A 26272-nucleotide genomic window follows, 5' to 3' on the forward strand; every position below is an offset into this window, starting at 1 on the left:
GTGTTGGACCAGGACTCGGCAGACTCACGTTGAAAACCTCATTAATCTGAAAGTGCACCGGGTAACTGTTAGGCTGGTCATGAACTCTTAGCCTGCAGAAACAGCAGCAGAAAGTCTTGAGGCACCTTAAAGACTATCATATTTATTATGGCACAAGCTTTTGTGGGCTGGAGTTTAGTTCATCAGATGCCAGCAACTCGAAATACATCTGACTGCAGTCCGCAAAAGCTTAATCCATAATAAAATTTGAAAGTCTTTAAGCTACCACAACAGTCTGCATTGTTTTTGCTGCAATATTTGAATGTGACTCCCTGCTAGGAATTCCAGCTGCCTCCTCTCTCTCTCTCTCTCTCTCTCTCTGTTAATCTCTCCCCAACTCTCTTTGTGGCTGTTTGTGTCCGCTTGTGTCCGCAGGTGAGTCGGATCCTGTATAGTTTTGCCACCGCCTTCCGTCGCTCTGCCAAGCAAACCCCGCTTGCAACCCCCATTGCCCCACTGACGCCAGACAGCGACATCTTTACTTTTTCCGTCTCTTTGGAAATAAAGGAAGATGATGGGAAAGGATATTTCAGGTATTTTTTTTTTTTACTGAAGTATTTATAATTGCACTTTCATAAAAATATTTCAAGGCCTTATATAGCATGCAGTAAAGGTGTCCCCACACTTATAGTGCGAGTCGTTTCTGACTCTTAGGGTGACGTCTTGCGACGTTTACTAGGCAGACCGTATATATGGGGTGGGATTGCCAGTTCCTTCCCCGGCCTTTCTTTACCCCCCAGCATATGCCGGGTACTCATTTTACTGACCACAGATGGATGGAAGGCTGAGTGGACCTCAACCCCTTTTACCGGAGATTCGACTTCCTCCTTCCGTTGGAATCGAACTCCGGCCGTGAGCAGAGCTTCGGCTGCGTTACCGCTGCTTACCACTCTGCACCATGCAGGATCTTGATATAGCATGCAAAGTATACTAAAATGAGAAACAGCATTCATAGAAACATTAAGAAATACTGGTTGGTTTAAAAGAGAAAATCATATTGCATGCTGGTCACTGACCGTAACAATAAAGAATTGAATTGAATTGAAAATCATATTGCAAAGGCTATCTAAATAATGCATTTCTTCAGAAGATGTCTAAAAGAAGGCGGCGTAATTCCTGCCAAACCTCTGTTGGCAAGGAGTTCTACAGGGCAGGGCCTGCCACACTAAAGGCTAACCAAACCTCAGGGGTGTGGGGTCCACTAAAAGCGCCTCTTCAGAAGATCTCAGAGATTGAGGTGGAGCATGAGAGATCAGACTGTGCTTAAGGTACGTTGGGCCCAAGTTGTCTAGACTTAGAGCTTTGTGAACTAACACAAGTACCTTGAACCTGGCCCAGTGTAGCGTGTGCACTTCCTTCTCAGCTGGTGTTTGGTTTAACTTGCAATATAATGGAAACTATTTTTAGCTGGGTTTTGAAGTGTCCCTTTAAGATATGTGGATATTCTGATTTTGTTGTTTTTAACCTTTTAAACTGTATTTTTTGTGAACGGTTCACAGTGAATGGGTGATCAATAAATGGGAAAATAAAATGGGTAATCTAAATCATACACAAAGTAGACTTAATTGAAATTAGTGGACTACTCTGGGTCTACTTCCGCTACTATCCAATAAAAATAAAATAAATGTAAATTAGGTTTTCTTCTGGGTTGTGCTTTGTTTGGCATCAGCACTTTCTGTTAAGAACAGCAGAAGATTCCTGCACCGGGATCAGGCCAGTGGCCCATCTAGTCCACCATCCTCTTCTCACAGTGGCTAACCAGATGACCATGGGAAGCACACAAGCAGGACCTGAGTGCAAGAGCACTCTCCTCTTCTGCAATTCCCAGCATCCTGGCTGGTATTCAGAGGCTTACTGCCTCCGATAGTGAAGGTAGAATACAGCCATTGTGGCTAGTAGCCATTGATAGCCTTGCCCTTCCTGGATTTGTCTCATCCTCTCTTAAAACCATCCAAGTTAGTTGCCATCACTGCCGCTTGTAGGAGCGAATTCCATAGTTTAACTCTGCTCTGCATGAAGAAGTCCTTTCTTTTGTCTGTCCTGAATCTTCCCACATTCAGCTTCATTGGATGTCCAGGAGTTCTAGTGTTATGAGAGAGGCAGAAAACTTTTTCCCTATCCACTTTCTCTGCACCTTGCATAATTGTCTACACCTCTGTCACGTCTCCTCTTGTATTTTCTCCAAACTAAAAAGTTCCAAATGTTAAAACCTGTTCTCATGCGGGAACTGCTCCATTGCTTTGATCATTTTGGTTAATCTTTTCTGATCCTTTTCCAGCTGTACAATATCCTTTTTGAGGTGACCAGAACTGTACATAGTATTCAAAGTGTGGCCACATCATAGGTTGATGTAATGGCATTATGATATTGGCAGATTTAGCTTCAATACCTTCTCTAATGAATCCCCAGTGTGGAATTTGCCTTTTTCAGAGCTGCCACACACTGGGGCACCATCTTCATTGAGCTATATCCACTACGACCCCCAAGGTCTCGTTCCTGGTCAGTCACCGCCAGTTCAGATCCCATGAGCATAGAGGTGAAATTTACATTCTGTGCCCCAATGTGCATCCCTTTATACTTGCTTACGTTGAATTATATTTGCCATTTTACTGCCCGTTCTCTCACTTCGGAGACATCCTTTCAGAGCTCTTCACAATCCTTTTTTGCTTTAACCACTCTGAACAATTTGGTATCATCAGCAACACCTCTCACTGTTTGGGCCCTTAGCCTCCCTTAAATTTAAATACAAATTTAATTTTAAATTAAATTTTAAATACAAATACTTAATTTTACAAATGCTTAATATTAAATACAAATACATTCCAGCTTGCAAACTGGGGGAAGCTGAATTGTCACTGCTGTTAGTTGTCCATGGGGAACATCGTCTTGAAAATTACTATGAAACTGTCCAAGGTGTGTTTGGTCAGTTGGCTGCCTCCTGTCTGATTTAGAAACAAACATGCGGAATATCCTCTGTGAGCCAGACATGGGAGTTTGGTCTTGCTCAGATCAGACTACTGTATCCAATAAAGGCCTTCAGTTGAAGAGGCAGTTTGTGACACACAAAATTTAGTTATTTCGTGTTAAGTGTGCATGATGATGATAATGGTGGTTGGTTCTGCTTTTTTGTGTGCTTTTTTAAATTGGATACATGCTGGAGATACTCAGTTCTTGGCTTTATTGCACTGAGTCCAATCCCAGAGGATTGAAAGAATTGCATCCTTTGCATGCTTTATCCAGTCACAGTCCTTGTTTACTTCTGACGTGATGCAGTTTCTTGTGAGTCATAGAGCAGGGGGGCTGTGATGTTCCTATATATTAGTGTATTATGGTAAGTGCTGGTTGTTTAGAGTATACATGGTAAGTAGTGAAAGAGGAGGGGGAGTGAATGGGCAATAGAATGCTTGATGATTGGCTGAATGTTTAAAATGGCTGACAGTATAAATGAAAGGATGACAGGTAAATCTGGGTGAATGTGAGGTGGTGAATTGTGGAATCTGGGGGGAGAAGAGAAAGAGTGGATTGCTTGGTGGGGTTTAGAGAGTTGTTTACCAGGAGGGAGGTGGAGTTCGGATTAGTATTGAGTAAAACCATATGCTTATGTGCCTTAAGAAGAAATCTTGTTAATCTTGTTAGCTTTGTTATCTGTAATAAATACTTAATTTGGTTTACCAAAGGCCTGATCCTTGGCTGGGGTTTCACAGACCAGAAGGGAGGGTAATGACCAAGGCTGAAGGGGAACTGTAACAAATGGTGGCAGCGGTGAAGAGAATAACAATACCAGTATTCAGAGTCTCTGGGAATACTAGTATTGGGACGTTACTGGTGGTTGCCTAGCAGGGGGATCTGTTGAGATCTGTGCTAGAGCGGGGAGAGAAATCATAAGAGAGAGCAGTTCGGACTGGTGGAGTCCCTGGTGGTGCCTAGAGACAGGCAGTAACCACGAGCAGGTAGGAACCTGACAGGGAGAGCCAGGGAAGGACGCCTCACAGGGGCCACCTGCTGTCCAGTCTTGCCATAACAGCTCTATATGAGCCGAACAGACCAGTAGCTGAGTAACAACCTTGGACTCTTGTTGTGGTGTCCCTTTTTAAAATGGGTGCTGAGGCACGGAGAACGATAACTAGAGCTAGGGCCTTCTCAGTGGTGGCCCCCGAACTATGGAACGCCCTCCCTGATAAGATACGCCTGGCGCCTTCTTTGCTATCTTTTCAGCGCCAGGTAAAGACCTACCTCTTCGCCCAGGCATTTTAAAAATTTTAAAAATTTTAAAATTTGAATTTAAAATTGAAAATTTTTAATTATGTTTTATTGTGTTTTTGTATTTTAACCTGTTTTATTATGCTGTACACCGCCCTGGGAGCTTATTGCTATAGGGCGGTCTAAAAATGTAATAAAATAAATAAATAAATAAATAATTGTTGGTAGGAAGGTACATTCCAGTGCCTCTGAGCTTAAAAGGTAAAGGTGTCCCCGCACTTATAGTGCGAGTCGTTTCCGACTCTTAGGGTGACGTCTTGCGACGTTTACTAGGCAGACCGTATATATGGGGTGGGATTGCCAGTTCCTTCCCCGGCCTTTCTTTACCCCCCAGCATATGCCGGGTACTCAGTTTACCGACCACGGATGGATGGAAGGCTGAGTGGACCTCGACCCCTTTTACCGGAGATTCGACTTCCTCCTTCCGTTGGAATCGAACTCCGGCCGTGAGCAGAGATTTGGCTGCGTTACTGCTGCTTACCTCAATCTTCACTTATTATCTTCTGGTCACACTGAATCTTTCCTACCTTCCTCCTCTTCTTCCTCCCCCCTCCCCCCAAATGCCAGTATACAAAAAAAGGAAGAAGACTCCAGCTTAACAAGCAAATAATATATGTGAGTCACAACCACCATGCATTTTAAACAAGTGTGTGGGTTTTAAATGCAGCTGCCCATGTTTTGACTGGAGCCAGTTGATCAGGTCAGATTTACTCTGATCTTGTACCAGCTTCACTTGTGGCCATTTTGTTTCTGGGCTCAAATCAAGGTGCTGGTTTGAGCCTTAAATGGTCTGGGACCAGACTCTTCCAAGAGGCTCCATCCTCCCTAGGAGCCTGTTTGTCAGCTTCGTTCTTCTGAGGTCCTGCTTTGGATTCTTCCTGCTGTCAGAGATGATGCTGGGTGGGTGTCTGGGACAGGGACTCTCTAGCAGTGGCTCCCGGGAATTGGAATAGCTGCGTAAGGGAGGTCCTCTTGGCCCCATTGCTATTTGCTTTTAAACAGGCAGCAAAGGCATTTTGATTTCTTTGTGAAATTTTATTCTTAATATATTTCTAAGCTCTTCGTGCCTTTTTAGACTGTTTTCATTGATCTAGGTGGCTTTTAAAAATTATAGTTTGTATATATTATCCTGATTGTTATACACACATCCCAGCCTTTGGGGATATTTTATAGAATGGTGGAATATAAATATAAATCTTCTTGAGCCGTTAAGGAAAACAGCCTGAAGAGGTTTGAGACTGAGGTCAAGCAGGCTGGCCGTGTAGAGTGCGCTCGCAGAGTTCCCTGAGATGCTGTGGGAGTACTATATTGGTGGGTGGGTGTTGGGGGAAAAAAAGGCTTGGAAACACTTTTTTCCAAGCCTAATTGCTGCTGGTGGTGGGGAGAAGAGTGCATGTGTATGATTGCAGGGTATGTGGTGCCCACAACAGTTTCTCTAGTTCGTAAACATGCCCCAGACAAGGTTGGCAGCTCCTGATTTAAGGCATGCCATTGTCTTTAAGTCACTACCTCGTATTTCTGGATTCAATGGCTGTGAAAAGCTGTTTTATTATGTTCATAATGTTGAAAAGTTGTTTTTGCTTATTATATTTGTTATGTCACTGTTTTATTATTTTTTGTTATTAGGAAATTGTTTTTGCAATTGTTTTTGAGATGTATTTTTGTTCACCTTGCTGTAAGCCGCCTTGAGCACAATTTTATGTGGAAAGGCGGCATACAAATAAAATGATGAAATGAAATGAAAAATGTCCCTTGCCGACCGATTCTCTTCTGAAAAGTCTGACTATGAATAAGTGGCTATGAGAATATTTTACTTCCTTTCAACCTCAGTGCTGTCCCGAAAGACAAGGACAGGCAATGCTTTAAACTGCGCCAAGGCATTGACAAGAAGATTGTCATCTACGTGCAGCAGACGACCAACAAAGAGCTGGCCATTGAAAGGTAACTCCCCATCTCCCATCTGTGAGGGCTGTCAGGTTTGGCAGGTGTGCAGGATGGGCTGTCCTTGGCCGTGGTCCCCACATCTGTGGAATTCCTTCCTAAGTAAGCTCAGTCAGTTCCTATCCCAGCCACTTATTGTAAGTGGAATGCTGATAGCATTTATTCCGTTTATATTTTTATGACTGGGCTGAGTGGATTGTATTGAAGGGGTGTGTTCTGAATAATTTTTGTATTATTCACCACTTTTATGAGGAGATTCTCCCCAAAATGCAGGACAAAGATCTATAGCATTGATAAATACAATGTATGTTCCTGACTCCTAAAGTACTACTGTATTCACTAATAGGCAAAAAAACCCACCTTGCGGTTTAAGAACATACCTATAGCCAACTGATCTTTCTATCAAACTTTAAAAAGCAGAGAAATTGGGCATCTATAGTGAATGCACCAGGGGAGCAGGAGACCTGACCGCCTCTCTGAGATATTGTACTGCCCTACAAATCTGTAAAAATGCAAACACAATTTGGGTTGGTCTTTCACAGTCCAATCCACTTCCTGTATAGCTTGGAAGAGTTTGGTAACGTGTGCCTCTGAGAATATGGTGAGTGGGGGGAGAGGGGAGGGGCAGGAGGGAGGGGATAGGTGGAAGGGAGGGCAGATGTGAGCATTTGCCTGCTTATTGAGTTTACTCCTGTGCAATCATGCTTAGGATAGGTGAAACTGATCTGTGGGAGAAAGGAGGAAGAGGGTGAGGGGAGGGGGAGGAACGTGGGTGGGTGAGCACTGGGCAGAGGCAAAGCCCCTTTGCTTTCCAAAAGAAAAACATGGTTAACAGTATCATTATTTTGGGGGGTTTCCCCCACCATTTTATTCTACAGCAGATGCATCCAAATTTAAACCAAAGCTGTGCCTGGCCACATCCACACCAGACATTTTTTCCACTATAAACAGTCCTGTCTTCTCCCAAAGAATCCTGAGAAGTATAGTTTGTGAAGGGTGCTGAGAGGAGACGCCCTATACCCCTCACAGAGCCGCAATCCCCAGAATTCTCTGACCGTTAAACTACTCTGGCAATTGTAGCTCTGTGAGGAGAGTAGGGGTCTCCTAACAACTCTCAGCATCCTTCACAAACTACACTTCCCAGGATTATTTGGGGGAAGCCAAGACTGTTTAAAGTGGAAAAAATGTCTGGCGTGGGTGTGGCCCCCTGATTAGCCAAGCCAGGCAGCTTTGAGTCTGGCTTTTAGAGCACTGGCAGCTGGTTCTTACTGAGCATGCCTGCACTCTCAAGCTTTCCTCATTTCTTCTCAGAGGGGCGATAGGGCACTTCTTAAGTACAGAAATACCCCGCATTAACGTACGCAGTGGGTCCAGAGCGAGTACGTAAACCAAAAATGTACTTAAAGTGAAGCACTACCTTTTTTCACTTGTGCCGCCACTGTGCCACCTCTCCTTCACGCGGAGCCTCAAAGTGATCACGCCTCCTAGCTGATTTGCGGTCACACGGTCGCATCTCTTTCCAACCCCCACCGAAAGAACAGGCCACAACCAAAGGTTAAGTGTCCGTTCTTGCGAAGCGAAGTACGTAAACAGGAATGGTAAACAGGAATGGTGCTACTGTAAGGATGTCTGTACTTGCGAGTGTCCGTAAAGTGAAGGTCCATATAGCGGGGTATTCCTGTATTTTAGTACATGCCATGGTTTCCCCCCGCCAAAATACCCTGGGAATTGTAGGTCTCTCAGCATGCTGAAAACTGGTTTAGGGAAATTCTCAGAACTACACTCCCCAGGTTTGTTTTGGTTGCTGCAATAGGTGTAAAGGTGAGAAATTAGCTTCAATTTGTTGCATGGACATGTTTATTTTGCTATTCTTTGATTGTGGTCCAGGAGGAGAATCTCTGGTATGAGAATGCTTGACAAGGGTTGATATTCCCCCCCCTTTTCTTTAAATTGCAGGTGTTTTGGTCTCCTCCTTAGCCCTGGGAAGGATGTGCAAAGCAGTGATATGCATTTGTTGGATCTGGTAAGGAGCACTGCAGTTGACATAGATATTTCTCCCCGTGACCCAAATAAATCACATTCCCTGCACGTGTGTTCCCAGATTAATTCAAGTTAATTCTGTAATGCAATCCAGCAGAGTCCTGGGTTTGTTGTCACACACTCTGTTTGTGGTTTTAGGAGTCTATGGGCAAAAGCTCTGATGGGAAGTCTTATGTCATCACCGGTAGCTGGAACACAAAGTCTCCACACTTCCAGATTCTGAATGAAGAAACGCCTAAAGGTTTGTGATCAAGAGTGTCATATCTATGGCAGTGTGTGTGTTGACACACTAGGCACAAAATCCTTTTGTAAGCAGCTCTCAGGGTGATTCTGTTATCTTCTAGGATTATGTAATATGGATTCCCTTTCTCAGAGGCCTGCTAAATTCCCTCATATCTAAACCTCACAGGGTGGGGAAAAAACCCTATTCTTTGCTGCTTGAAAAAAAAAAATCTCCTAGGCCTCTGGACTGAATAAAGAGCTTGTCTGTTTGGGTCAGATGGCTTGAGACGTGCAAGCTGTTTCCTCTGTATCTTTCTGGATGTGTGCAGGAAGCAGTAGGAGCTCAGGGCAGGAGCAGAATTTGTGTGTGATGGTCAGTGGCCAGCCCCACAGAGCACAGGCAGGCACACTTCTTCCTTTGCGTTGCATTCCCTCTGGAATCATCTGTTGAGGGCCACATGCTGACCATGTTTTTGAGACAAACACTTCTAGATAAACGAACCTGGAATAAAGGCTGCCCTGCTTCAGTTTCCTGTTTACTTCAGATTAGATCTCCCAATCCAATGCAGGTTTCCTCAGGTGTAAGTCCCAGTGTGGTGTCGTGGTTAAGGTGTTGGGCTATGATCTGGGAGACCAGGATTCGAATCCCCACACAGCCATGAACCTCACTGGGTGACCAGTCACTGCCTCTCAGCCTCATGAAAACCCTATTCAGAGGGTCACCATAAGTTGGAATCGACTTGAAGGCAGTACATTTACCAGGGCTGTGGAGTCGGTACGCCAAACCTTCGACTCCGACTCCTCTATTTTTCTAGTGTCCGACTCCTTCATAAATGGCAACTGTATATTAACTAGCAATAACAAATTTACTGTAGTAAAAAGGTAGCACAAGGCATTTCATCACCACCACCTGAATCATCAGGCTAAATTGATAGAACATAAAATATATTTATTTGATTAAAATTTCTGAACAAGAAAACTTTCCTAAATTCCTATGAAAGTTTTTATTTTGAAGCCGGAGTCGGTACATTTCTACCGTGCAGCAGATCAATACAGCTACTGTTCTGCAAAGCAAGTGGACGTAATTCCTTCCTGATTTTTGCTGTCGCAAGAGGCAGGGATGGCCACCAACTTGGATGGCTTTCAAAGAGGATTAGACAAATTCATGGAGACAAGGCTATCGGTGGCTACTAACCCTGATGGATGTGCTGTGCACCTCCACTGTCAGAGGCAGGACACTTCCGAATACCAGTTGCTGGGAACCACAGGAGGGGAGCGTGCTCTTGTCCTGAGCTTCTCCTTGTGGCCTTCCCATAGGCATCTGGCCGGCCACTGCAAGAACTAGATGGGCCACTGGCTTGAACCTTCCGACCTCTTCTTATGTTCTTAGCAAGCCACCCAGTTTGTTCTTGGACTTCATAAAGCCAGGAAAAAATAACAAGGAAGGGAGAAACTCTGATGGGATGGAAGAATGACGCAACTTCAGAAGCTATTGAGGGCCACATCAAATAAGGTCAAATGCTGCATGTGGCCCCAGGTCTGCAGGTTGGCACCCTGTGCTGTCAAGGAACCATTGAATGGAGTCAGAAGCTGAGGTGGCGGCAAGGTGTGTGTGCAGAAGCACCATGGCATTGTTAATCCCAGGGGAACACATCCATAGTTGGGGTCTGTGGGTTCAGACTGTTCAAGGCAGACTCGGGAAGGCAGTCGAGGTGGAAGTTAATGGCTTCTTGGTGATCACTCATGACCGAGTAAGATTGTCTTCCAAAATAAAGTCTTTAACAAAGGATCCATCTGAATCTGTATCCACTGCCGATGTACCAGTTCATGACTAGGGGCTTCTGGATTTCACAGTCCTGCCCATCGTCATTCACTGATCGCCATGGGACTTTTGTTATGGAAGACGCCTGTGCATGAATTTGTTTTATGTGGGGAGATCAGCGCACCACGATCAACACACAATCTTGACAGAAAAAGACTTTGATCCAATGGCATGGGTATCATGACGATTGGAAGTCCTTTACTGCTGCAGCCTTCACAGCTGTTGTAAAGTACACATTGTTATCCTCCTCCTGTTCTGCCGTTGAGGACTTTCTTGGATCGTTGTTTGTCTGGTTCCTCTCCCTTGACCTTACCCCCATGGGTGACCCTACTGGGAGTACATGACTCCCGACGGCATCGCTCACAGGGTTCATTGGAACACGCAAGCCCACTCACCACTGCAAGGTGACAATCCAGCGAGAGGGGAGTTAATGGCAGGACAGCAACGAAATGACTGGGGTGGGTGAGATGTGGGGCAAATACTGTGTCAACTTATGTTGTCTGCCTTGGATGTCGGTTTCTTTCTGGACTCCATTCAAAACCCAGGCTGTGATCTGTAAAAGTGCCGAGCTTACAGAATGCTGTCGATGACTGAGCTGCAATACAGTTTTGCAGTTCCTGGTATAATTGTCTTCGTTGTGTGCTGCTCCTTTGTTTTTAATTAGATGTCGTTTATGGACCCTGTTTTACTCAGGCATTTTGTTTCATAAACTGCTTTGGTGATGGCTAATTGAAAACTGGCATCAAAATCTCTCAAATACTTTGTTACATTTATATCTCACCTTTTCTTCAAAGAGCTCAAGGTGGTGTACATGGCTCTACCCCCTTCCCTGTTTTATCCCCACAATAAGCCTGTGGGGTAGGTTAGGCTGAGAGATTGTAACTGGGCCAAGGTCACCCAATGAGCTTCATAGCTGAGTGGAGATTTGAACCCTGGTCTCCTAGGTTGTAGTCTAGCACTCAAGCCACTCCACCACATTGGCCTGAGCAGACTCAAAGGGTTAGGGAACTAGATGTGAAGAACAAGAAATCCCAAGGACCAGGCCTTAACTACAGGCGAGGGCTTGTTTGCAAGCTAAATTATGAGGGAACCCAGTGAGGGCTTGTATATTGTCACAGAAAGCGGCAAGAAAGTGACGCTTATGGGATGTGCAAGCCTCATACACCATTCACGCTTAGTACAAATGAGACGGTGCACCCTTTTAACACGTGCTATTAACACTTGCGACTACAGAGCTGAAGGGAGGTACCCTCTGGCATCTGCCACCAGCCAGGGGCCCCACCGTTCCTGGGAGGCAGCACCCGATGTCTCCTAGGAAGGACATCATGGCAAGAGAGAAACCAACCTCCTCCTTTGGGCTCCTTTGGGAGGAAGAGTGGGGAAAATAAATCTAATACAATAAATAAAAATACAGTAGGGCCCCCCTCATACGGTGGGTTACGTTCCAGACCCCCGCCTAAAAGCGAAATCTGCCAAAAAGCAGAACTCATTCAATAGAATGGTGCCTGACGCTCGAAAAACGTAAAAGCGGAACAAGCACCGTATGAGTGGGGCCTTACTCAAATTGAAAGCCGCTGTATTAGTGGAACGCCGTAAAGCGGGCCGCTGTAAAGTGGGACCCTACTGTAAACCTGGTCCTGTCTCTCGGCCAGTGAAGGAGCAGCTGCTCCAGGGCCTGCTTTCCTCTTCCCTCCCCATTCACTTTTTCTTTTGTATCACATCAATTTGATTGTGAACCGGCAGGCAGGGGCTGTGTTTTTTATGTATTTATTTAAGGCATTTATACACCGCTTTTCAAGCGGACCTTACAAAGCAGTTTACATGCATTTATTTATAAAAATATTTATATACTGCTGTTCATTAAAAAAAAAATTAAAGCCGTTTACAGCATGTACAAACACAGAACAAAACAATCTAAAACCGTATATGTACAGTACTTAGAAAAATGTAGGTGGTTTATAAGTGTTAATAATACACTTGGGCTACAGTATTGTGCTCGCTCACCTCGGAATAAGCCCCTTTGAACTCCATGGGACAGACATGCATAGGATTGGGCTGCATGATCATTTTGGCCGCAGGCCTAGGGCAAGTACTGCCATCGAAAGGACTGAGGGGTGACATGAGCTTCTTGCTTTCCTGCTTCCTCTTCTCAGACAAAGTGCTGTTCCTGACCACAGCTGTGGATCTGGTGATCACTGAAGTGCAGGAGCCTGTCCGGTTCCTCCTAGAGACCAAAGTCCGCGTGTGCCCTGCCAACGAGAGGCTCTTCTGGCCTTTCAGCAAGCGGAGCTCCACTGAGAACTTCTTCCTGAAGCTGAAGCAGGTAAGGCTGGGGCTTATCCTTAGGGCCGTGGATGGAGTGTGGACCTTCCCTGACTCCATGGCCCAGGACTGGAGAAAGTCTGGTGTGGCGGAGAAGGCTGAACTTTGGGCATTGTGCAATTCAAGGGCTTGAGCTGTTGCCCAACTTTCATGCAAGCAGCTCTCTGTGTCTGCCACCGGGAGGGTTGGGAGAGGCTGAGTTGGGGCAGCTTTGCCCTTTTCTCACGACCCAGAGACAGGCAGGGTTGCTTCATGCCTGGGAATGCTAAGTGGAAGTCTAGGCTGCTGTTCAGCAGCTCTGGGCTGGTGGGTACTGTGGTGCGTCACTTAAAAGTTTGAAAGACCCATCGCCCAGTCATGGGAAATGGGTGCCCCCTCCCCCCCGCCGGGTTCTCTAGCCCAGCTTGTGCTACCAGATCTGGAACACGTTAGCTGCATTCCTTTCCTTTGCTTTTATTTAATCAATATTACTGTGTTCTGAGATGAAGGGATTGGTGCTCTGATTTTTAACCGAGTTATTCCAACTTGTGTAAATGGGTAGGTATTGTTTTTGTATTTTGGGCTTAGTCTAGCCCACCTTGAAACTGTATGGTGATATAATCCCCAAAATATTTATTTTATTTATTTAAAATATTTCTATCCCACCCTTCTACGCCACAATGGGGCACTCAGGGCGGCTTACAATAAAATCACACACACACGTAATAAAAGTATACAGAATAGAAACACAAGACAAAACAGTAAGTTAAAATACATAAAATACAATTATTTAAATTACATAAAATACAATAAGCATGCATATAAAAACAAACCGAGAAACTTACATGTATATACATGGGTACGTATATGGGGACACAAAAGTAAAAACCACAAGATGATAAGAAAAAGGAAAAACATGGAGACAGTGTCAGACTCGGTGTCAAAATAATATCCCATTCCTTTCCAAAGGCTACGAGTGGCTTATGCAAATTGGAGTTTATTCATTGTTAGCCCTACTCAGAGTAGACCCATTGAAATTAATGGACACAACTAGCTTGGGGCCACTCTGAGAAGCAGTCCTTTGGATACACATTATTATTATTATTATTATTATTATTATTTTATTATTTTATTATTATTATTTTATTATATTATTATTTTATTATTATTTTATTATTTTATTATTTTATTATTATATTATTTTATTATTATTTTATTATTATTTTATTATTTTATTATTTTATTATTATTTTATTATTTTATTATTATTATTATTATTATTATTTTATTTTATTATTATTTTATTATTATTTTATTATTATTATTATTTTATTTTATTACTTTATTATTATTTTATTATTATTTTATTATATTATTATTATTATATTATTTTATTATTATTTTATTATTATTATTTTATTATTATTATTTTATTATTATTATTATTTTATTATTATTATTAGTAGTAGTAGTAGTAGTAGTAGTAGTAGGATTCCTGCATTGAGCAGGGGGTTGGACTCGATGGCCTTGTAGGCCCCTTCCAACTCTACTATTCTATGATTCTAGTAGTAGTAGTAAATTTATGTATCTCCTTTTCAATGTGTCTCAAGATGATTTACAGTCATACCATAAAAACAGCTAAAATAGCTTTAAAAGCTTTAAAAGTTAAAAGAAAAAAAAGAAAAAACCACATTAAAGGCAGATATAAAAACAATACAGAATGAACACCTAATTTACTTGCTTGTTACGTAAAGCGACTTAAATTTAAAAACATAAACTTCAATTCATTATACCATAGAAAAAAGATTAATGCAAGATATTAAATGTTCATGCAACACAGAAACACCCCACATCCAGTAACAGCTAACCTAAGGCAGAGGCCTCTTCATCCAGTTGGAAAAGCTTGTCGAAACAAAATGTCTTCAATTATTTCTGGAAAGTACGGAATGCAGTCAACGGTCTTATCTCAACAGGGATGCTTTCCCACAAAACGGAAGCTGACACATTGAAAGCCCTGTGCTGAGTTACTGTGGAGCAGGCTTCTGATATTTTAGGAACTTGAAGTAGGAACTCTCTTGTGTAACACAGTGACCTACTGGATATATAAGCGATAAAGTGGCATCTCAAGTAACCTGGTTCTGACCTGTATAGGGCCTTACATGTTGCTATCAACAGCAGTTACTATCATGTTACTTACATGTTACTATCAACAGCTGGCCTGACAGCAGATCCCACAGATAAGCTGTTATATGCTGGTGGTAGTTTGCCCCACAAGCAACCCAGCTGCACTTTCTACACTAGTTGCAGACTCTGGACCAACCTTAAGGGTATCCCCACATAGAGTGCATTGCAGTAATCCATCCTTGAGGTTACCTGTGTATAGACAACTGCGGTCAAGCTGTCTGATCCAGGAATAGCCATAACTGTCTTAGCAGCCAAAGCTAGTAAAAGGCACTCCTTGCTTGTTGAAATCTGCTTCTGGTCCTTGCAGAAGTTGGGTGAATGTCTGTTCCACAACATGGGACCGGCAATACTAACTGGCTAACTTTTAGTGGAGGCCACTCAGACCTCTGGAACATGGGGACAACTAGCAGCACTCCTACCAAGGGTCTTAGTGATTGAGCTCAGGCGATCCTTAAGGTATCCTGGACACAAGTTTTTCAGGGGTTTGTATATTATTATTTTATAATAAAATTATTATTACTTAAATTTATATTCCTCCTGGAAGGAGCCCAGGGCGACAAACACTTAAAGCACTTTAAAACATACTAAAAACAAAAGGAGTTAAAAACAACTTGAAAAGCAGTTCCAGCACAGACCCAGACTGGGATAAAATCTCTACTTAAAAGCCTTGTTGAAAGAGGAAGGTCTTCAGGAGGTGCCAAAAAGATTACAGATGGCGCCTGTCTAATATTAAGGGATTTCCAAAGGTTAGGAGCTACAATGCTGAAGGTCCACTTCCTATGTAGTGCAGAATGGACCTCTGATAAGATATTATCTGCAGGAGGCCCTCGCCTGCAGAGCGTAGTGATCGACTGGGTAAGATGATATTTCAGGTATTAATGCAAGAGCCTGAACCTGGCCTGGTAGCATTTGGGCAGCCAGTCCAGATGTTTTAGCAAAGATGTCGCATGCCGCTGGCTGTCTGCCCTCGTCAGAAATCTAACTGCTGCGTTATGGACCAGGCCCAAGGGCAGCCCCACAGAGAACACATTGCAGTAGTCCAGTCTCGAAGTCACCAGTGCATGGACTCCAGGTACCAGATTATACCAGTCCAGGTACTGCTGTAGCTGGCGTACCAGAAGAAGTTGATAAAAGCCATTATTAGCCACAGAGATCCCTTGAACCTCTAATGGCAAGATATATCCATCCAGGAGTATCCCCAAGCTACGTACCGCCTCCATTAGAGGGAGGGCAACCCCATCCACAACAGTCAACTGGCCTGTCTTCCGGACATGGGAACCACCTACCCACAGAGCCTCCATCTCCCCAGGATTCGAACACAGTGTATTGGCCCTCCTCCAGTCCACCACTGCATCAAGGCACTGGCCAGGGACTGCACGTGTATGTGGTAGAGATTTGTGTGTGTGGCTGCTGTTTTTTTATTTGTTTTAAACTGTTACCTGCTCTGAGCATTTTGTAGTAGGCGAATGACAGAAATTCATTCTTTAAATAATATTTTAAGATTTACATTCCCACCCCTTTAAACAATGTAGATGGTTCTAGATGATTCCATCACTGTCATTTCCTGTTAAAAGCATCACCGGTAGAAAGCTTTTCTCTCTCTGCCAGAGACCTTGGAGAGGTCTGCCTGCTAGCCAGAGTAGAATAGAAAATACCACGTTAAAATGATTCATAGAGGGGAATGCCTAGTTTGTATGCAGAAGGTCTCATGTTCGGTCTGAGAACTGCTACCAGGAAGAGTCAACAGTGCTGGCCTAGGTGGGCTGAATGGCTTTATGGAAACTCCATGTTCAGGGGCAGTAGATCTCTTAATACCAATTACTGGGAACAGAAGTGGGAGGCTGCTGTTGCCCTCATGCCCCGCTTGGGGGCTTCGCAGCCGCTGTGGAAGCAGAAGGCTGGACTAGCTACAGGGGCAGTGCCAAAGGGGGCGGGGAGGGACAAGCGAGGCAAGTGCCCTCCCCAAAAGCAGCTCACCTCCCCAGTGTATTTTGCCCACCTAGAAGTATACTTTGCCCCTTCAGTGCTCCCCCCTTGGATTTTTTTTCTAGTGATGTTGCTGACTAGCTAGGCTTTCTTTACATCTGTGTTTCCCTTGGAACCTCAGTCTCTCTCTGTCCCCCATAAACCTCAAAGATGGTAACAATTCCAGGCCCCAAAGAAAGATGACTCCAGCACATTTGAGCATCCACGTAGCAGTCGTCTCGGTAGCATTGCCGCGTTTGGGGCGGGGGAGTTTCCGAGACTACATTCCCCTTTTGTGGAGGAAGGTGAAATGTGGAGAAGTTTAAACAATTGGCTCTGTTAGCTATAAATATTTCTCCGCTCCTAAAGCACAAGCCTTGTTAATTTAAGGAAGTTTATCTTACTGAGCTAATTCCGTCACCTTTTGTCTTGCTCACTTGGCTCTCATTGTGACGCTTTTTATCTCATTTGCGCTTGGCTTGCTCTTGGGCTCCAGGCTGACTCTTTACAAGCATCAGGCTCATGGGGGGGGTATTGTTCCGGGGGAGGGGGCAGTGGTAGCCACTCTGTTTTGGTGTCTTGCTTTTGAAGCTGTGCTTAAGAGTTTTTGTCTGATAAAGCTCCAAAGGGAAGCTGGTTCCTACAAAGCCACGAGCTGTTATAAATTCTATCTATTTATTTGTGTTACAGTTATATCCCGCCCTTCCTCCTAGAAGGAGCCCAATTAAAAATAGCACAATACTCTACAAATGGTTACGGTGTGCTTATCTTGATTTAGGGGTAGTGTTGGAATTTTGCCGCGGGGGCAGCCTGGTGAAAAGGGGAACTCGCTTTTCCCAGGAAAAAAATGAAGCCTGAAAGTTTTCTGTTACCTCCTTATAGACGTTCCAGCCTTACAACCAAGTCAAGCTTGTTCAAACACTTACTAGGAAAGATCCAAGCCGCTCCAGAAACCTTCCTGGCATTTTACAGTTTGCAACCTGTCTGTCTGCAAGCCTTTCTTTCATTCCTCCCCTATTGGCTCAGCTGCTGTGATGTCATGGAACCTTCAGGAATGCTTCCAAGTGCTGGGGGTGGGGGGAAGGGAGCCTGCAGCAGTAGAATGCTGAAAAGGGGAACAGCTGTTGAGAAAGGAAGTGAGATATTAGTCTGGCTGGAGGAGGAAAAAAACCACATCGTTTATTTTTATTTATTTATTTATTGTTTGATTTCTATCCCGCCCTTCCTCCCCGCAGGAGCCCAGGGCCTAAGAACAAGGAGGAGCTGGTTGGGAGGCTGAGGGCTGGAAAACTGAGTGAAAAGAAAGTTGAGGCAGGGAGGGTGATGAAAGGGAGGGAGCCCAGAGGCAAACTGGCTGTGGGAGGCAGAAACGAGTTAGCAGTTGACCAAGGCTGTGTACTCGCCGTACCTTTAAAGCACATGGCTCCCCCCAAAGAATCCAGGGAACTACAGTTCCCAAGATTTTTTGGGAGAAGTAGATGTTTCTAGAGAACCCTTGATGAGGCTGGAGTGCAGTTCCTCCTTTGGGCTGCTAACACTTCACAAATGTTGGTGGATCTGAAGTCCTGAACCCATTTCAGTTTCTCAGGTTGTTACAGTCTTCAGTGAACCACAGGTTGAAATGAAAATATTTTTATTTTTTACTTTTACATCCCACCTTTCCTCCAAAGAGTTCAAGGCAGCTTACGTGGTTCTCTACTTCCTCATTTTATCCTCACAACAACCCTGTGTGGTAGGATAGCTGAGATAATGTGTGACTGGCCCAAGGCCACCCAATCAGCTTCATGGCTGAGTGGGGATTTGAACCCTGGTCGTCCAAGTCCCAACACTTGAACCACCGATTGCACATCCTCCTCTCCCCACCCACAAGGTCTCACTGAGAAGCAATTGGATAGAAAAATGTGTATCATTGCAGAGCTGCGTCTCTGCAGGTTGGCCCAGTTGCCAAATCTGAATCTGGGAGGATTGTCTGAATTGCAGGTACCCCTCTCCCCTCCCCCCTGCTCTTATGCAACCAGTCCTTTTCAGAGTAAGAGCAAGGCTCTGCCCCCAACAAGCTTCCTTCCTTGAAGCAAAGTTTTGACATTTTGGCCACAAGGCAATACTGTGCGAGTTCCAAGTCATGCTCCTTATTTTCAAAAACGTCAGAAAGGATTCTGACTGACACTGTCCTGGAATCTGGGAAGGCTAGCTGAAACTCTGAGAAGTGCTTTCCTCCCGTTCGTCTCCCTGCTGTAGAGAGAGGCGCTTGTGTGAGTCTTCCGAGGTGTTCTCTCTTAGTCTCTTCCATGGCTCTGAGACTTAAGTGTGCATTCTGTCCTTCAGATAAAGCAAAAGGACCGGAAGAACAGCACAGACACTCTCTACGAAGTTGTGTGCCTGGAGAGCGAGTCGGAAAGGGAGCGGAGAAAACCCACCGCAAGCCCAGCGCTCCGCCTGCCGCAGTCTGGATCCCAGGGCTCCATGATCCCTTCCCCTCCGGAGGATGATGAAGAGGAAGGTAAGAAGGGGCTGGTCGTCTTTCTCACTTTTTCTGGGCTGCCTCTGGCATCAGCGGGCTGGAAAGCAGCTGAAGTTTGCAGCATTTTTGCATTTTTTTTTTTTTGCTTAAGATTTCATAGCTAAAGGTAGCTTCGGATGGTACCACGTGGGTGCCCCTGTTCCTATACACTGGCCTTGTCCAACGTGGTGCCCTCTCCATGTTTTGGACTGCTGTGTCTGTATCCCAAATCATCCAGAGGCCGCCAGGTTGGGCAAGGCTGCTATAGGTTGACTTAACCTGTGCTCCCTTTTCCTCTATGATACCATATGTTTCAAATGACTTCAAGACCGGATTACTGCAATGCACTCTGTGTGGTGCTTTCCTTGCACCTTACCTAGAAACTGCAATTGGTGCAGAATGCTGCAGGCAGATTGCTGACAGGAGTGAGACCCTGGCAGCATATAACACCTCTGCTCAGAGATCTGCATCGGTTGCTGATTTATTACCAAGCCAAATTCAATTATTGGTATGCAAAGCCCTTAAAAGCTTGGGACCAATCTACTCACAGGACTGTCTTACCCTAAATGTGTCCACTCAAGCACTTCGATTTGCGGAACAGTACCAGGATAGATGGCACATAACACTCATTCCGCACTTGTAAGAAATGGTTCTTTTAGTGTGGCAACATCTGCTCTTTGGAACTCCCTGCCTATTGACACCAGGCAGGTGCCTTCACTGTATTTCTTTCAACGCTTGCTTAAAACATTTTTGTTTAGGCAAGCCTATCCAGACATGTAGGTGTTGATCTGTTTACTTTTTTGGTTAGTAGCTGTTCTAATTGCATTTAATTACTTGTTTTTAACTGTGTTAGTTGTAATGTTTTTTGTAAACCGCTTAGGGGTCTTTACATTTCGGCAGCATATAAATGTTGTTAAATAAGAAATAAATAAAATAAAAATAGGGTGATTGGAATAAAGGTTTATGAATGTGTCCGCCCCAGATCAGCTATTTGTCTTGGTGGAGGATGGAAGGCCAGGCCCTTGCTCATCCTCCAGCGTGGTCTGCTGGGAACTGTTATTGCTGTAGCGACTGGTGCCTTCATCACTGGCCTCCCCTCTGGGCTGGCAACGGGTGGTGGTGGTGGTGGGGTTAGGTGGGACATGTTTGTGTCTGTGTGCATGGGGGTGGATCACATCACATTCAGGGACTTTCAGTTTCTGATTCCTAGGATATATCACCACCTCTAGGATGCACTCCTTAATGTGGTGAGGGGGTTTGAGAATGTCAAAGAAGCTGAGAGCAAAGCCGTCAGGAGTGTAGACTAAGAGGCTAGACCCCTAGCGGGGTCACCCAAGGCAGAATGGTCAAAACTGAGACACCAGACTAAGATGCATCCAGACTCAGAGGAAGGTAAACCACCTCTGAATAACTCTTGCCACGATAACCCTATGAACAGAGTATCTAAAGGAGGTCGCTGATTCATAGGGTCGCCATAAGTCGTAATCGACTTGAAGGCACGCAACAACAACAAAGGATATATCTTGATCACAGAGCACAGGTGGAGAACCTCATGCGTGTGGGCTAACTGTGGCCTTCGAGGCCTCTCTGGGATGCTCCCCAGGCTATGCCCTCAAGCGCTTTTGCTTCTTGTTTGCATTGTGTGCGTGCATGTGTGGAACCCTCTGGCGTTTGCATGGCTGGAATGCAGCTGACTGTACAAAAGAAGAGTCACAGCCATTGCTCCACGCTCTCTTTGGCTCTGGCTCCGACAGAGTGCAGCCCTTGGGCTGCAAAACATTCCCCAGCCCTGGCATCTCCTCCTCCCCAGCATAAACTTGGGATGTGTTTTTCCCCTCTTTGCTCATTTGGAGCTACACCGTGCTGCTCTGTGTGCAGTATTTGCACAGCTTCAACCTGATCCAGCAGGTGCAGTGAATCATAGTCTTTTTTCCCCTAAGCAGGGATGAGATAGGTGGTGCTTCCTGCTGTCACTTCCCCCTCCCCTGAGCTGGTTTTGTATCTTGCAGATAACGACGAGCCTCTCCTGAGTGGCTCGGGAGACGTTTCCAAAGAGTGTGCGGAAAAAATCCTTGAGACGTGGGGAGACCTTTTGTCCAAATGGTAAGCAAGTCCACCTTTTCTTCCCGTTTCCTGTATTGAAAATTGGTCTGTCTGAAGGTGCTTTCCTTGGAAATTAGCAGTAGAGTTTCCCTAGGATTGGGGGCAAGGCACACAAGGCAAAAAGAAGGAGGTAGACTTTCAAGGGCACTGGAAACTGACATACACCACGTCCCACAGCTTGTTCTTATTGCTGCCTATTGTGCTTCTTGAAGGCTGCTTACAGGAGAGACCAGTCTTTATCCACGGCCACTGCCCTGCCAGGTAGACAAGCCAAAAGTTTGCCTTGGCCACTGCAGACCCTGTTGCCAGCATCCTTGCCTGGGGAGGCAAGCCAAGTTCGCTTGAAACTCCTGCCGTCTTGAATCCTGCTGGCCATTCCTTATTCATCAACATCTGCTGAAGGAATGTTCTGTGCCAGTTTGCGTGCCTTGAAATGGGTCCCTTTAATTGTAGAGCAAGAGTTGCTTGAATGTCCATGTTGCCTTTTACATGCTCACCGGACTTTCCTATTACCCCACCCACCCCTACCACGGATCTGTCCCACGCGAGCCTGAACTATCTTTTGGTGGAAGACACTAATTTGCTTGCTTCCTTCCCATTCATAAAACAATAAGCTGATTGTCCTCTTTTCCTTTTTTTTTTTTTTAGAACTTTGCAATTGGTGCAGCCCGGCTTCTAATGGGCAAACAGTTTTAGGCAGGACTGGCACATGAATTTAGAGGGGATTGCATGAACTGTGATTGAGTGCATGGCACAGTATGGCATAGATGCTGCCATGCCATAAGATCTCTGTTCTTATTTGCTTCCCTCCAGCCATTTGCCTCCCTCCTCGTCCTGTCTGAGCAGGTAGTGGGAACAAACTGGCCAGCCCACTTCTCCTCAGTGACTGACTTGAGTTCCCTGCACTTGAGTGCACACAGGTTCCAGGCCTTCCCTTTCCCACTGCACACGCATAGAAGGCCAGACATTTTTTCATCACTTAGGGGAGCGTACACGGAACAGCCCCCACCCACCCCACTCGGCCAGGAGTCATTGCCCTGCATATGTGTCGTCTGATGTCTGGTCTCCTTCCTCCCTTCCAGGCACTTGAATCTAAGCGTGCGACCAAAAACCTTGTCCACGTTGGTGAGAAGCGGAGTCCCTGAAGCCCTCAGAGGGGAGGTTTGGCAGTTGCTTGCAGGATGCCACAACAACGACCACCTGGTGGAGAAATACCGAATTCTTATTACAAAGGTAGGCCCAATGCACTTGTTTGTGTGCGTGCATGGATATGTGCACGCATGCACATTGAGAAAAATTGTGTAATTGGATAGCAACTTGAGGAGCTTTCTGGCAACTTTAGCTTTTTGGCACTGGTGGTTTTCAGTCTTTCTGTTGAATCCCAGGACCATCTCTGAAGCTCATTTGCAAGGGGGGGTGTCCCTCAGCAAGACCACCAGTAACAGTGGACAAGAATTCTTTTGAGAGGCTGCTGGCCCACTTCTGCTGATGTTTCCCCTATAGCGTGCAACTGTGGCACAGCTGTGGATGCATTCTGGGGCAGTAACGATGGAGAACCAGTGTAAGTGTAGTGGTTAGTATTTGACTATGACTGGAGAAACTCAGGTTCGGATCCAGCACAGGCACAAAGCTTGCTGGGTGTCCTTAGTCCTCTCCCTCTCTCTCTCTGCTCAACTTGTCTTACAGGGTTGTTGTGGTGGATAAAAGGTGGAGTGGGGGAGAATCACATACACTACCCTGAGCTCTTTGGAAGGGAGAGTAGCATGAAATTAATCAACAGTGAGACTCAAGAGACTGACTTATCATAGAATCATAGAATAGTAGAGTTGGAAGGGGCCTGTAAGGCCATCGAGTCCAACCCCCCCTGCTCAGTGCAGGAATCCAAATCAAAGCATTCCCGACAGACTTAGCCAGTTCTTTTCTCCTCTGCTTCTCCCTGCAAGCTCAGTGTGTGCCCTAGAAACCCCCCAGAATGCTCTGCAGCACGACGGGGGTTCCATGGTAGTTCTGCAGAGGATCTTATCCAATGAGTCGGTATGGAAAGTGATCTCTCAAGGTGGAGGGTTTTTCAAAGCTGCTGGTCTAGTTCCTTACAAAGTCTGCTTCATTGCCACACTAAAGGGACTCCTTTTAGGGCAGCTGTCAGCAACCTGGTACCCTCCAGATGTTTTTGACTACAGCTCCCATCAGCCCCAGTCAGCACAGCTGTGATGGGAGTTGTAGTCCAAGACATCTGGAGGGCACCAAATTGGCGAAGGCTGTTAATTTAGGACACTTTTTTGCCAGCTTTGAAAGTATGGAGGGGTAGTTAGTTGTATGCTTCTTGGCAGTATTTGAACATTTGCTTCTGGAATTGAAGTCTGAATTTGAAATTGAATTGTGCACTTTTAAAATTTTGGATGAAGCAAAAAATAAAATAAAACCCCACACGAAAGATAATGACAACATTTATGTTATGCTGTACCATTTGCAGTTCTATTTTCTCAGGATGATTTCAAATGTGTAGAAACGACATGTGACATGTGGTGCACTGCTTGTTATTAGTATGCTGCCAAAGCTTTCTGTGGCTGTGTTTTTTATGGTATGATGTATATATAGATATATCTGCATGTTTAACAATGTTGTAAGTTGCTTGGAGATCTTTGGGTAACTAGTGACTAACAAATCTAATTAATAATAATATTTTGGGTAGGTGAGGGGTGGGTGGGAAGGGAATTATATATTGAGAGAAACTCCCTACCATTTAAAAGAAAAGAACACACATTATAAACTTCCTTGCATGTGGAAAACTAGCATGTCGGGGAGAATGCTGAGCTAAAACTCCATTCACCTTGCCACCCTAGCTTTGCATGGACAGAGGGGGTTCTTTACATATGGGTCATAAATTTCCATACTGCCACCTGCAGTCTGGAGTGATGCCCTGCCCAGGATGGGATTGTATGACATGCTACATCTGTATGAATGAAACCCTAAGAGCTCTCTTCTGACATTTTTGAATTGCTACCTGATGATACTTCAGAACTGCGGCATCCCCTCCTACCCTGTGTGTGTGTCTGTTTGATGACTGCTGAGATAACTGATTCAGCCTTGCCTTGTCTGACACATTGAACCTCTACTTGTGTATAATTGCTGTGCTGAGGGAACATGTGCTGGGTACGGGGAGAGTGCAGAGGCTGGTTTCTGGGTCACTAAGACTGTGCCCTGGCCCCATGCAGCTCTCATGTGATGCTATAACACATGATTGTGTGGCATTCCTGGCCAGGAGCTGGGCTGCTGGATCAGCCCAAAGACCTATGTAGTCCACCATCCTGCTTCCTCACATGGGGCGTTCAGATGCCTCCAGGAAACCCAAAAGAAGGGCATGAAGCCCAGAGCCACTTCCTGTTGTCGCTGCTAGCTGCTGGAGTTCAGTACTACACTGCCTCTAAACCTGGGGTTTTTACATAGCCATTATTTCTAATAGCCTTTGATAGGCCGCCTCCTTAAATTTGTCTTAGGTTTCACCAACCTGGCTAGTCTACAGTTGGATCAATGTGTGGATAAAAGTCAAACAGAGCCTCCATGTTCAGGGGTAGTGTATCCCTTGAGTACCAGCCTCCTACAGCCCACTGTGGAAAACAAGGTGCTGGCTAGATGCGCTGTTTGGTCTGATCCAGCAAGGCTGCTCTGATCTTTTGCTCCCCTCTAGTGCCTTCCTCCAGGTTGGTGCCTTCCATCAGTCCCCGCCAGCATGGCAGCTTGGGGAAGGCTGATCTCCAGGTTTGTAAGCTTAGAGGGCAGGGCCTGGCTGTGTGGGAACCTGTGGGCCCCCACACACTTCGGTGCCTACTTCTGGAGAAACACAGATGCAGCTTTTCTTTTTCAAAAGAGTTTTTCCCCTTGTTTCATTTGTTTGTAAAACAAACCAACTTCTGCCTCTTGCTTACATCTGCTCATTGAATGTATCGGGCAGCAAAAGCACAAGATTTCACTGGAGTTCTTAATGTAGCATGTTTGTATTTGTAATGTATTGTATACATCACACTGTGTCAACTTCTGACAGTGCTCTTTTCATCTTTGTTGTGCCGTATGGAAAAATGGGGTAAAAGCCAATAAAAGTGCATTTGAATTGGGTCCCCTAGTTCCATGAGTTAATCCAAGGACTATTTAGGCCAGGTGTGGGAAACCTTTGGCCCTTCAGATATTGCTGAACTACTTCTCCCATCATCCCTGGCCATTGGCCACCATGGCTGGGGCTGATGGGAGTTGTAGTTCAGCAACATCAGAAGGGCCAAAGGTTCCCCACGCCTGATCTAGGCAGACAGAAGGTGGCTTGGTTTTGTAGAGAGTATGAAGTCAGTATAATGAATGATGAATGCAGTAATCAACCAGGTTAGGATTTGTGGGTGGGGAGCTGGGATCGCTCAGCAGAAATGTCAAAGCAGTTTACAACTTTCAGTCTTGCCACTGTTCTAACTTCTTTCCTTGTGTGAACTACAATTGGTGCTAACCCGTTTTTTGTATGTTTGATCGCAGCCTTGCAGTTAACAACTTGCCTGGGTAGACATAGGTGACCAGGAGTGTCATGAAAGTGAGTGGGCTGGCAGAGGAGGGAGGGAAGGATTATTCCATTCCTCCTCTGCCAGCTTGCTTGGTTTCTATGCTGGGAAAGACTCTTTTCTCCATGACCAGCATGGAAATGCACTGGGTTGATGGAGGGATGAGGATGGAGTGATCTGTCCGTGTTCCACAGAAAGCAAGTTGAAAGCTCTTTTTATTTTATATATTGTTTTTTATATATTTGATTTGGATTAAGAACTTTAGATGAAGTGATAAAGCCATATTTATTAAGTTTTAATAAATGAGCGGTTTTAATGTGGTTGCAGAGAGAATGTTTAAAAAAGATGCATTTGTCA

General features: G+C 45.0%; 1 protein-coding gene across 1 annotated transcript in view; it reads left to right on the forward strand.

The window, feature by feature from the left end:
* Positions 1–26272, forward strand: part of RABGAP1 (RAB GTPase activating protein 1) — a 130517-nt gene that overhangs the window by 28112 nt on the left and 76133 nt on the right. The window contains exons 6-13 of the mRNA XM_061603546.1: positions 415–572; positions 6130–6240; positions 8197–8263; positions 8419–8521; positions 12478–12647; positions 19100–19274; positions 21284–21377; positions 22460–22610. Of these exons, the coding sequence (XP_061459530.1) occupies positions 415–572; positions 6130–6240; positions 8197–8263; positions 8419–8521; positions 12478–12647; positions 19100–19274; positions 21284–21377; positions 22460–22610 (1029 nt within the window). The remainder of the gene's footprint in view (positions 1–414; positions 573–6129; positions 6241–8196; positions 8264–8418; positions 8522–12477; positions 12648–19099; positions 19275–21283; positions 21378–22459; positions 22611–26272) is intronic.

The sequence above is a fragment of the Rhineura floridana genome, chromosome 20 (assembly GCF_030035675.1).
Source record: "Rhineura floridana isolate rRhiFlo1 chromosome 20, rRhiFlo1.hap2, whole genome shotgun sequence".
Classification (NCBI taxonomy): domain Eukaryota; kingdom Metazoa; phylum Chordata; class Lepidosauria; order Squamata; family Rhineuridae; genus Rhineura; species Rhineura floridana.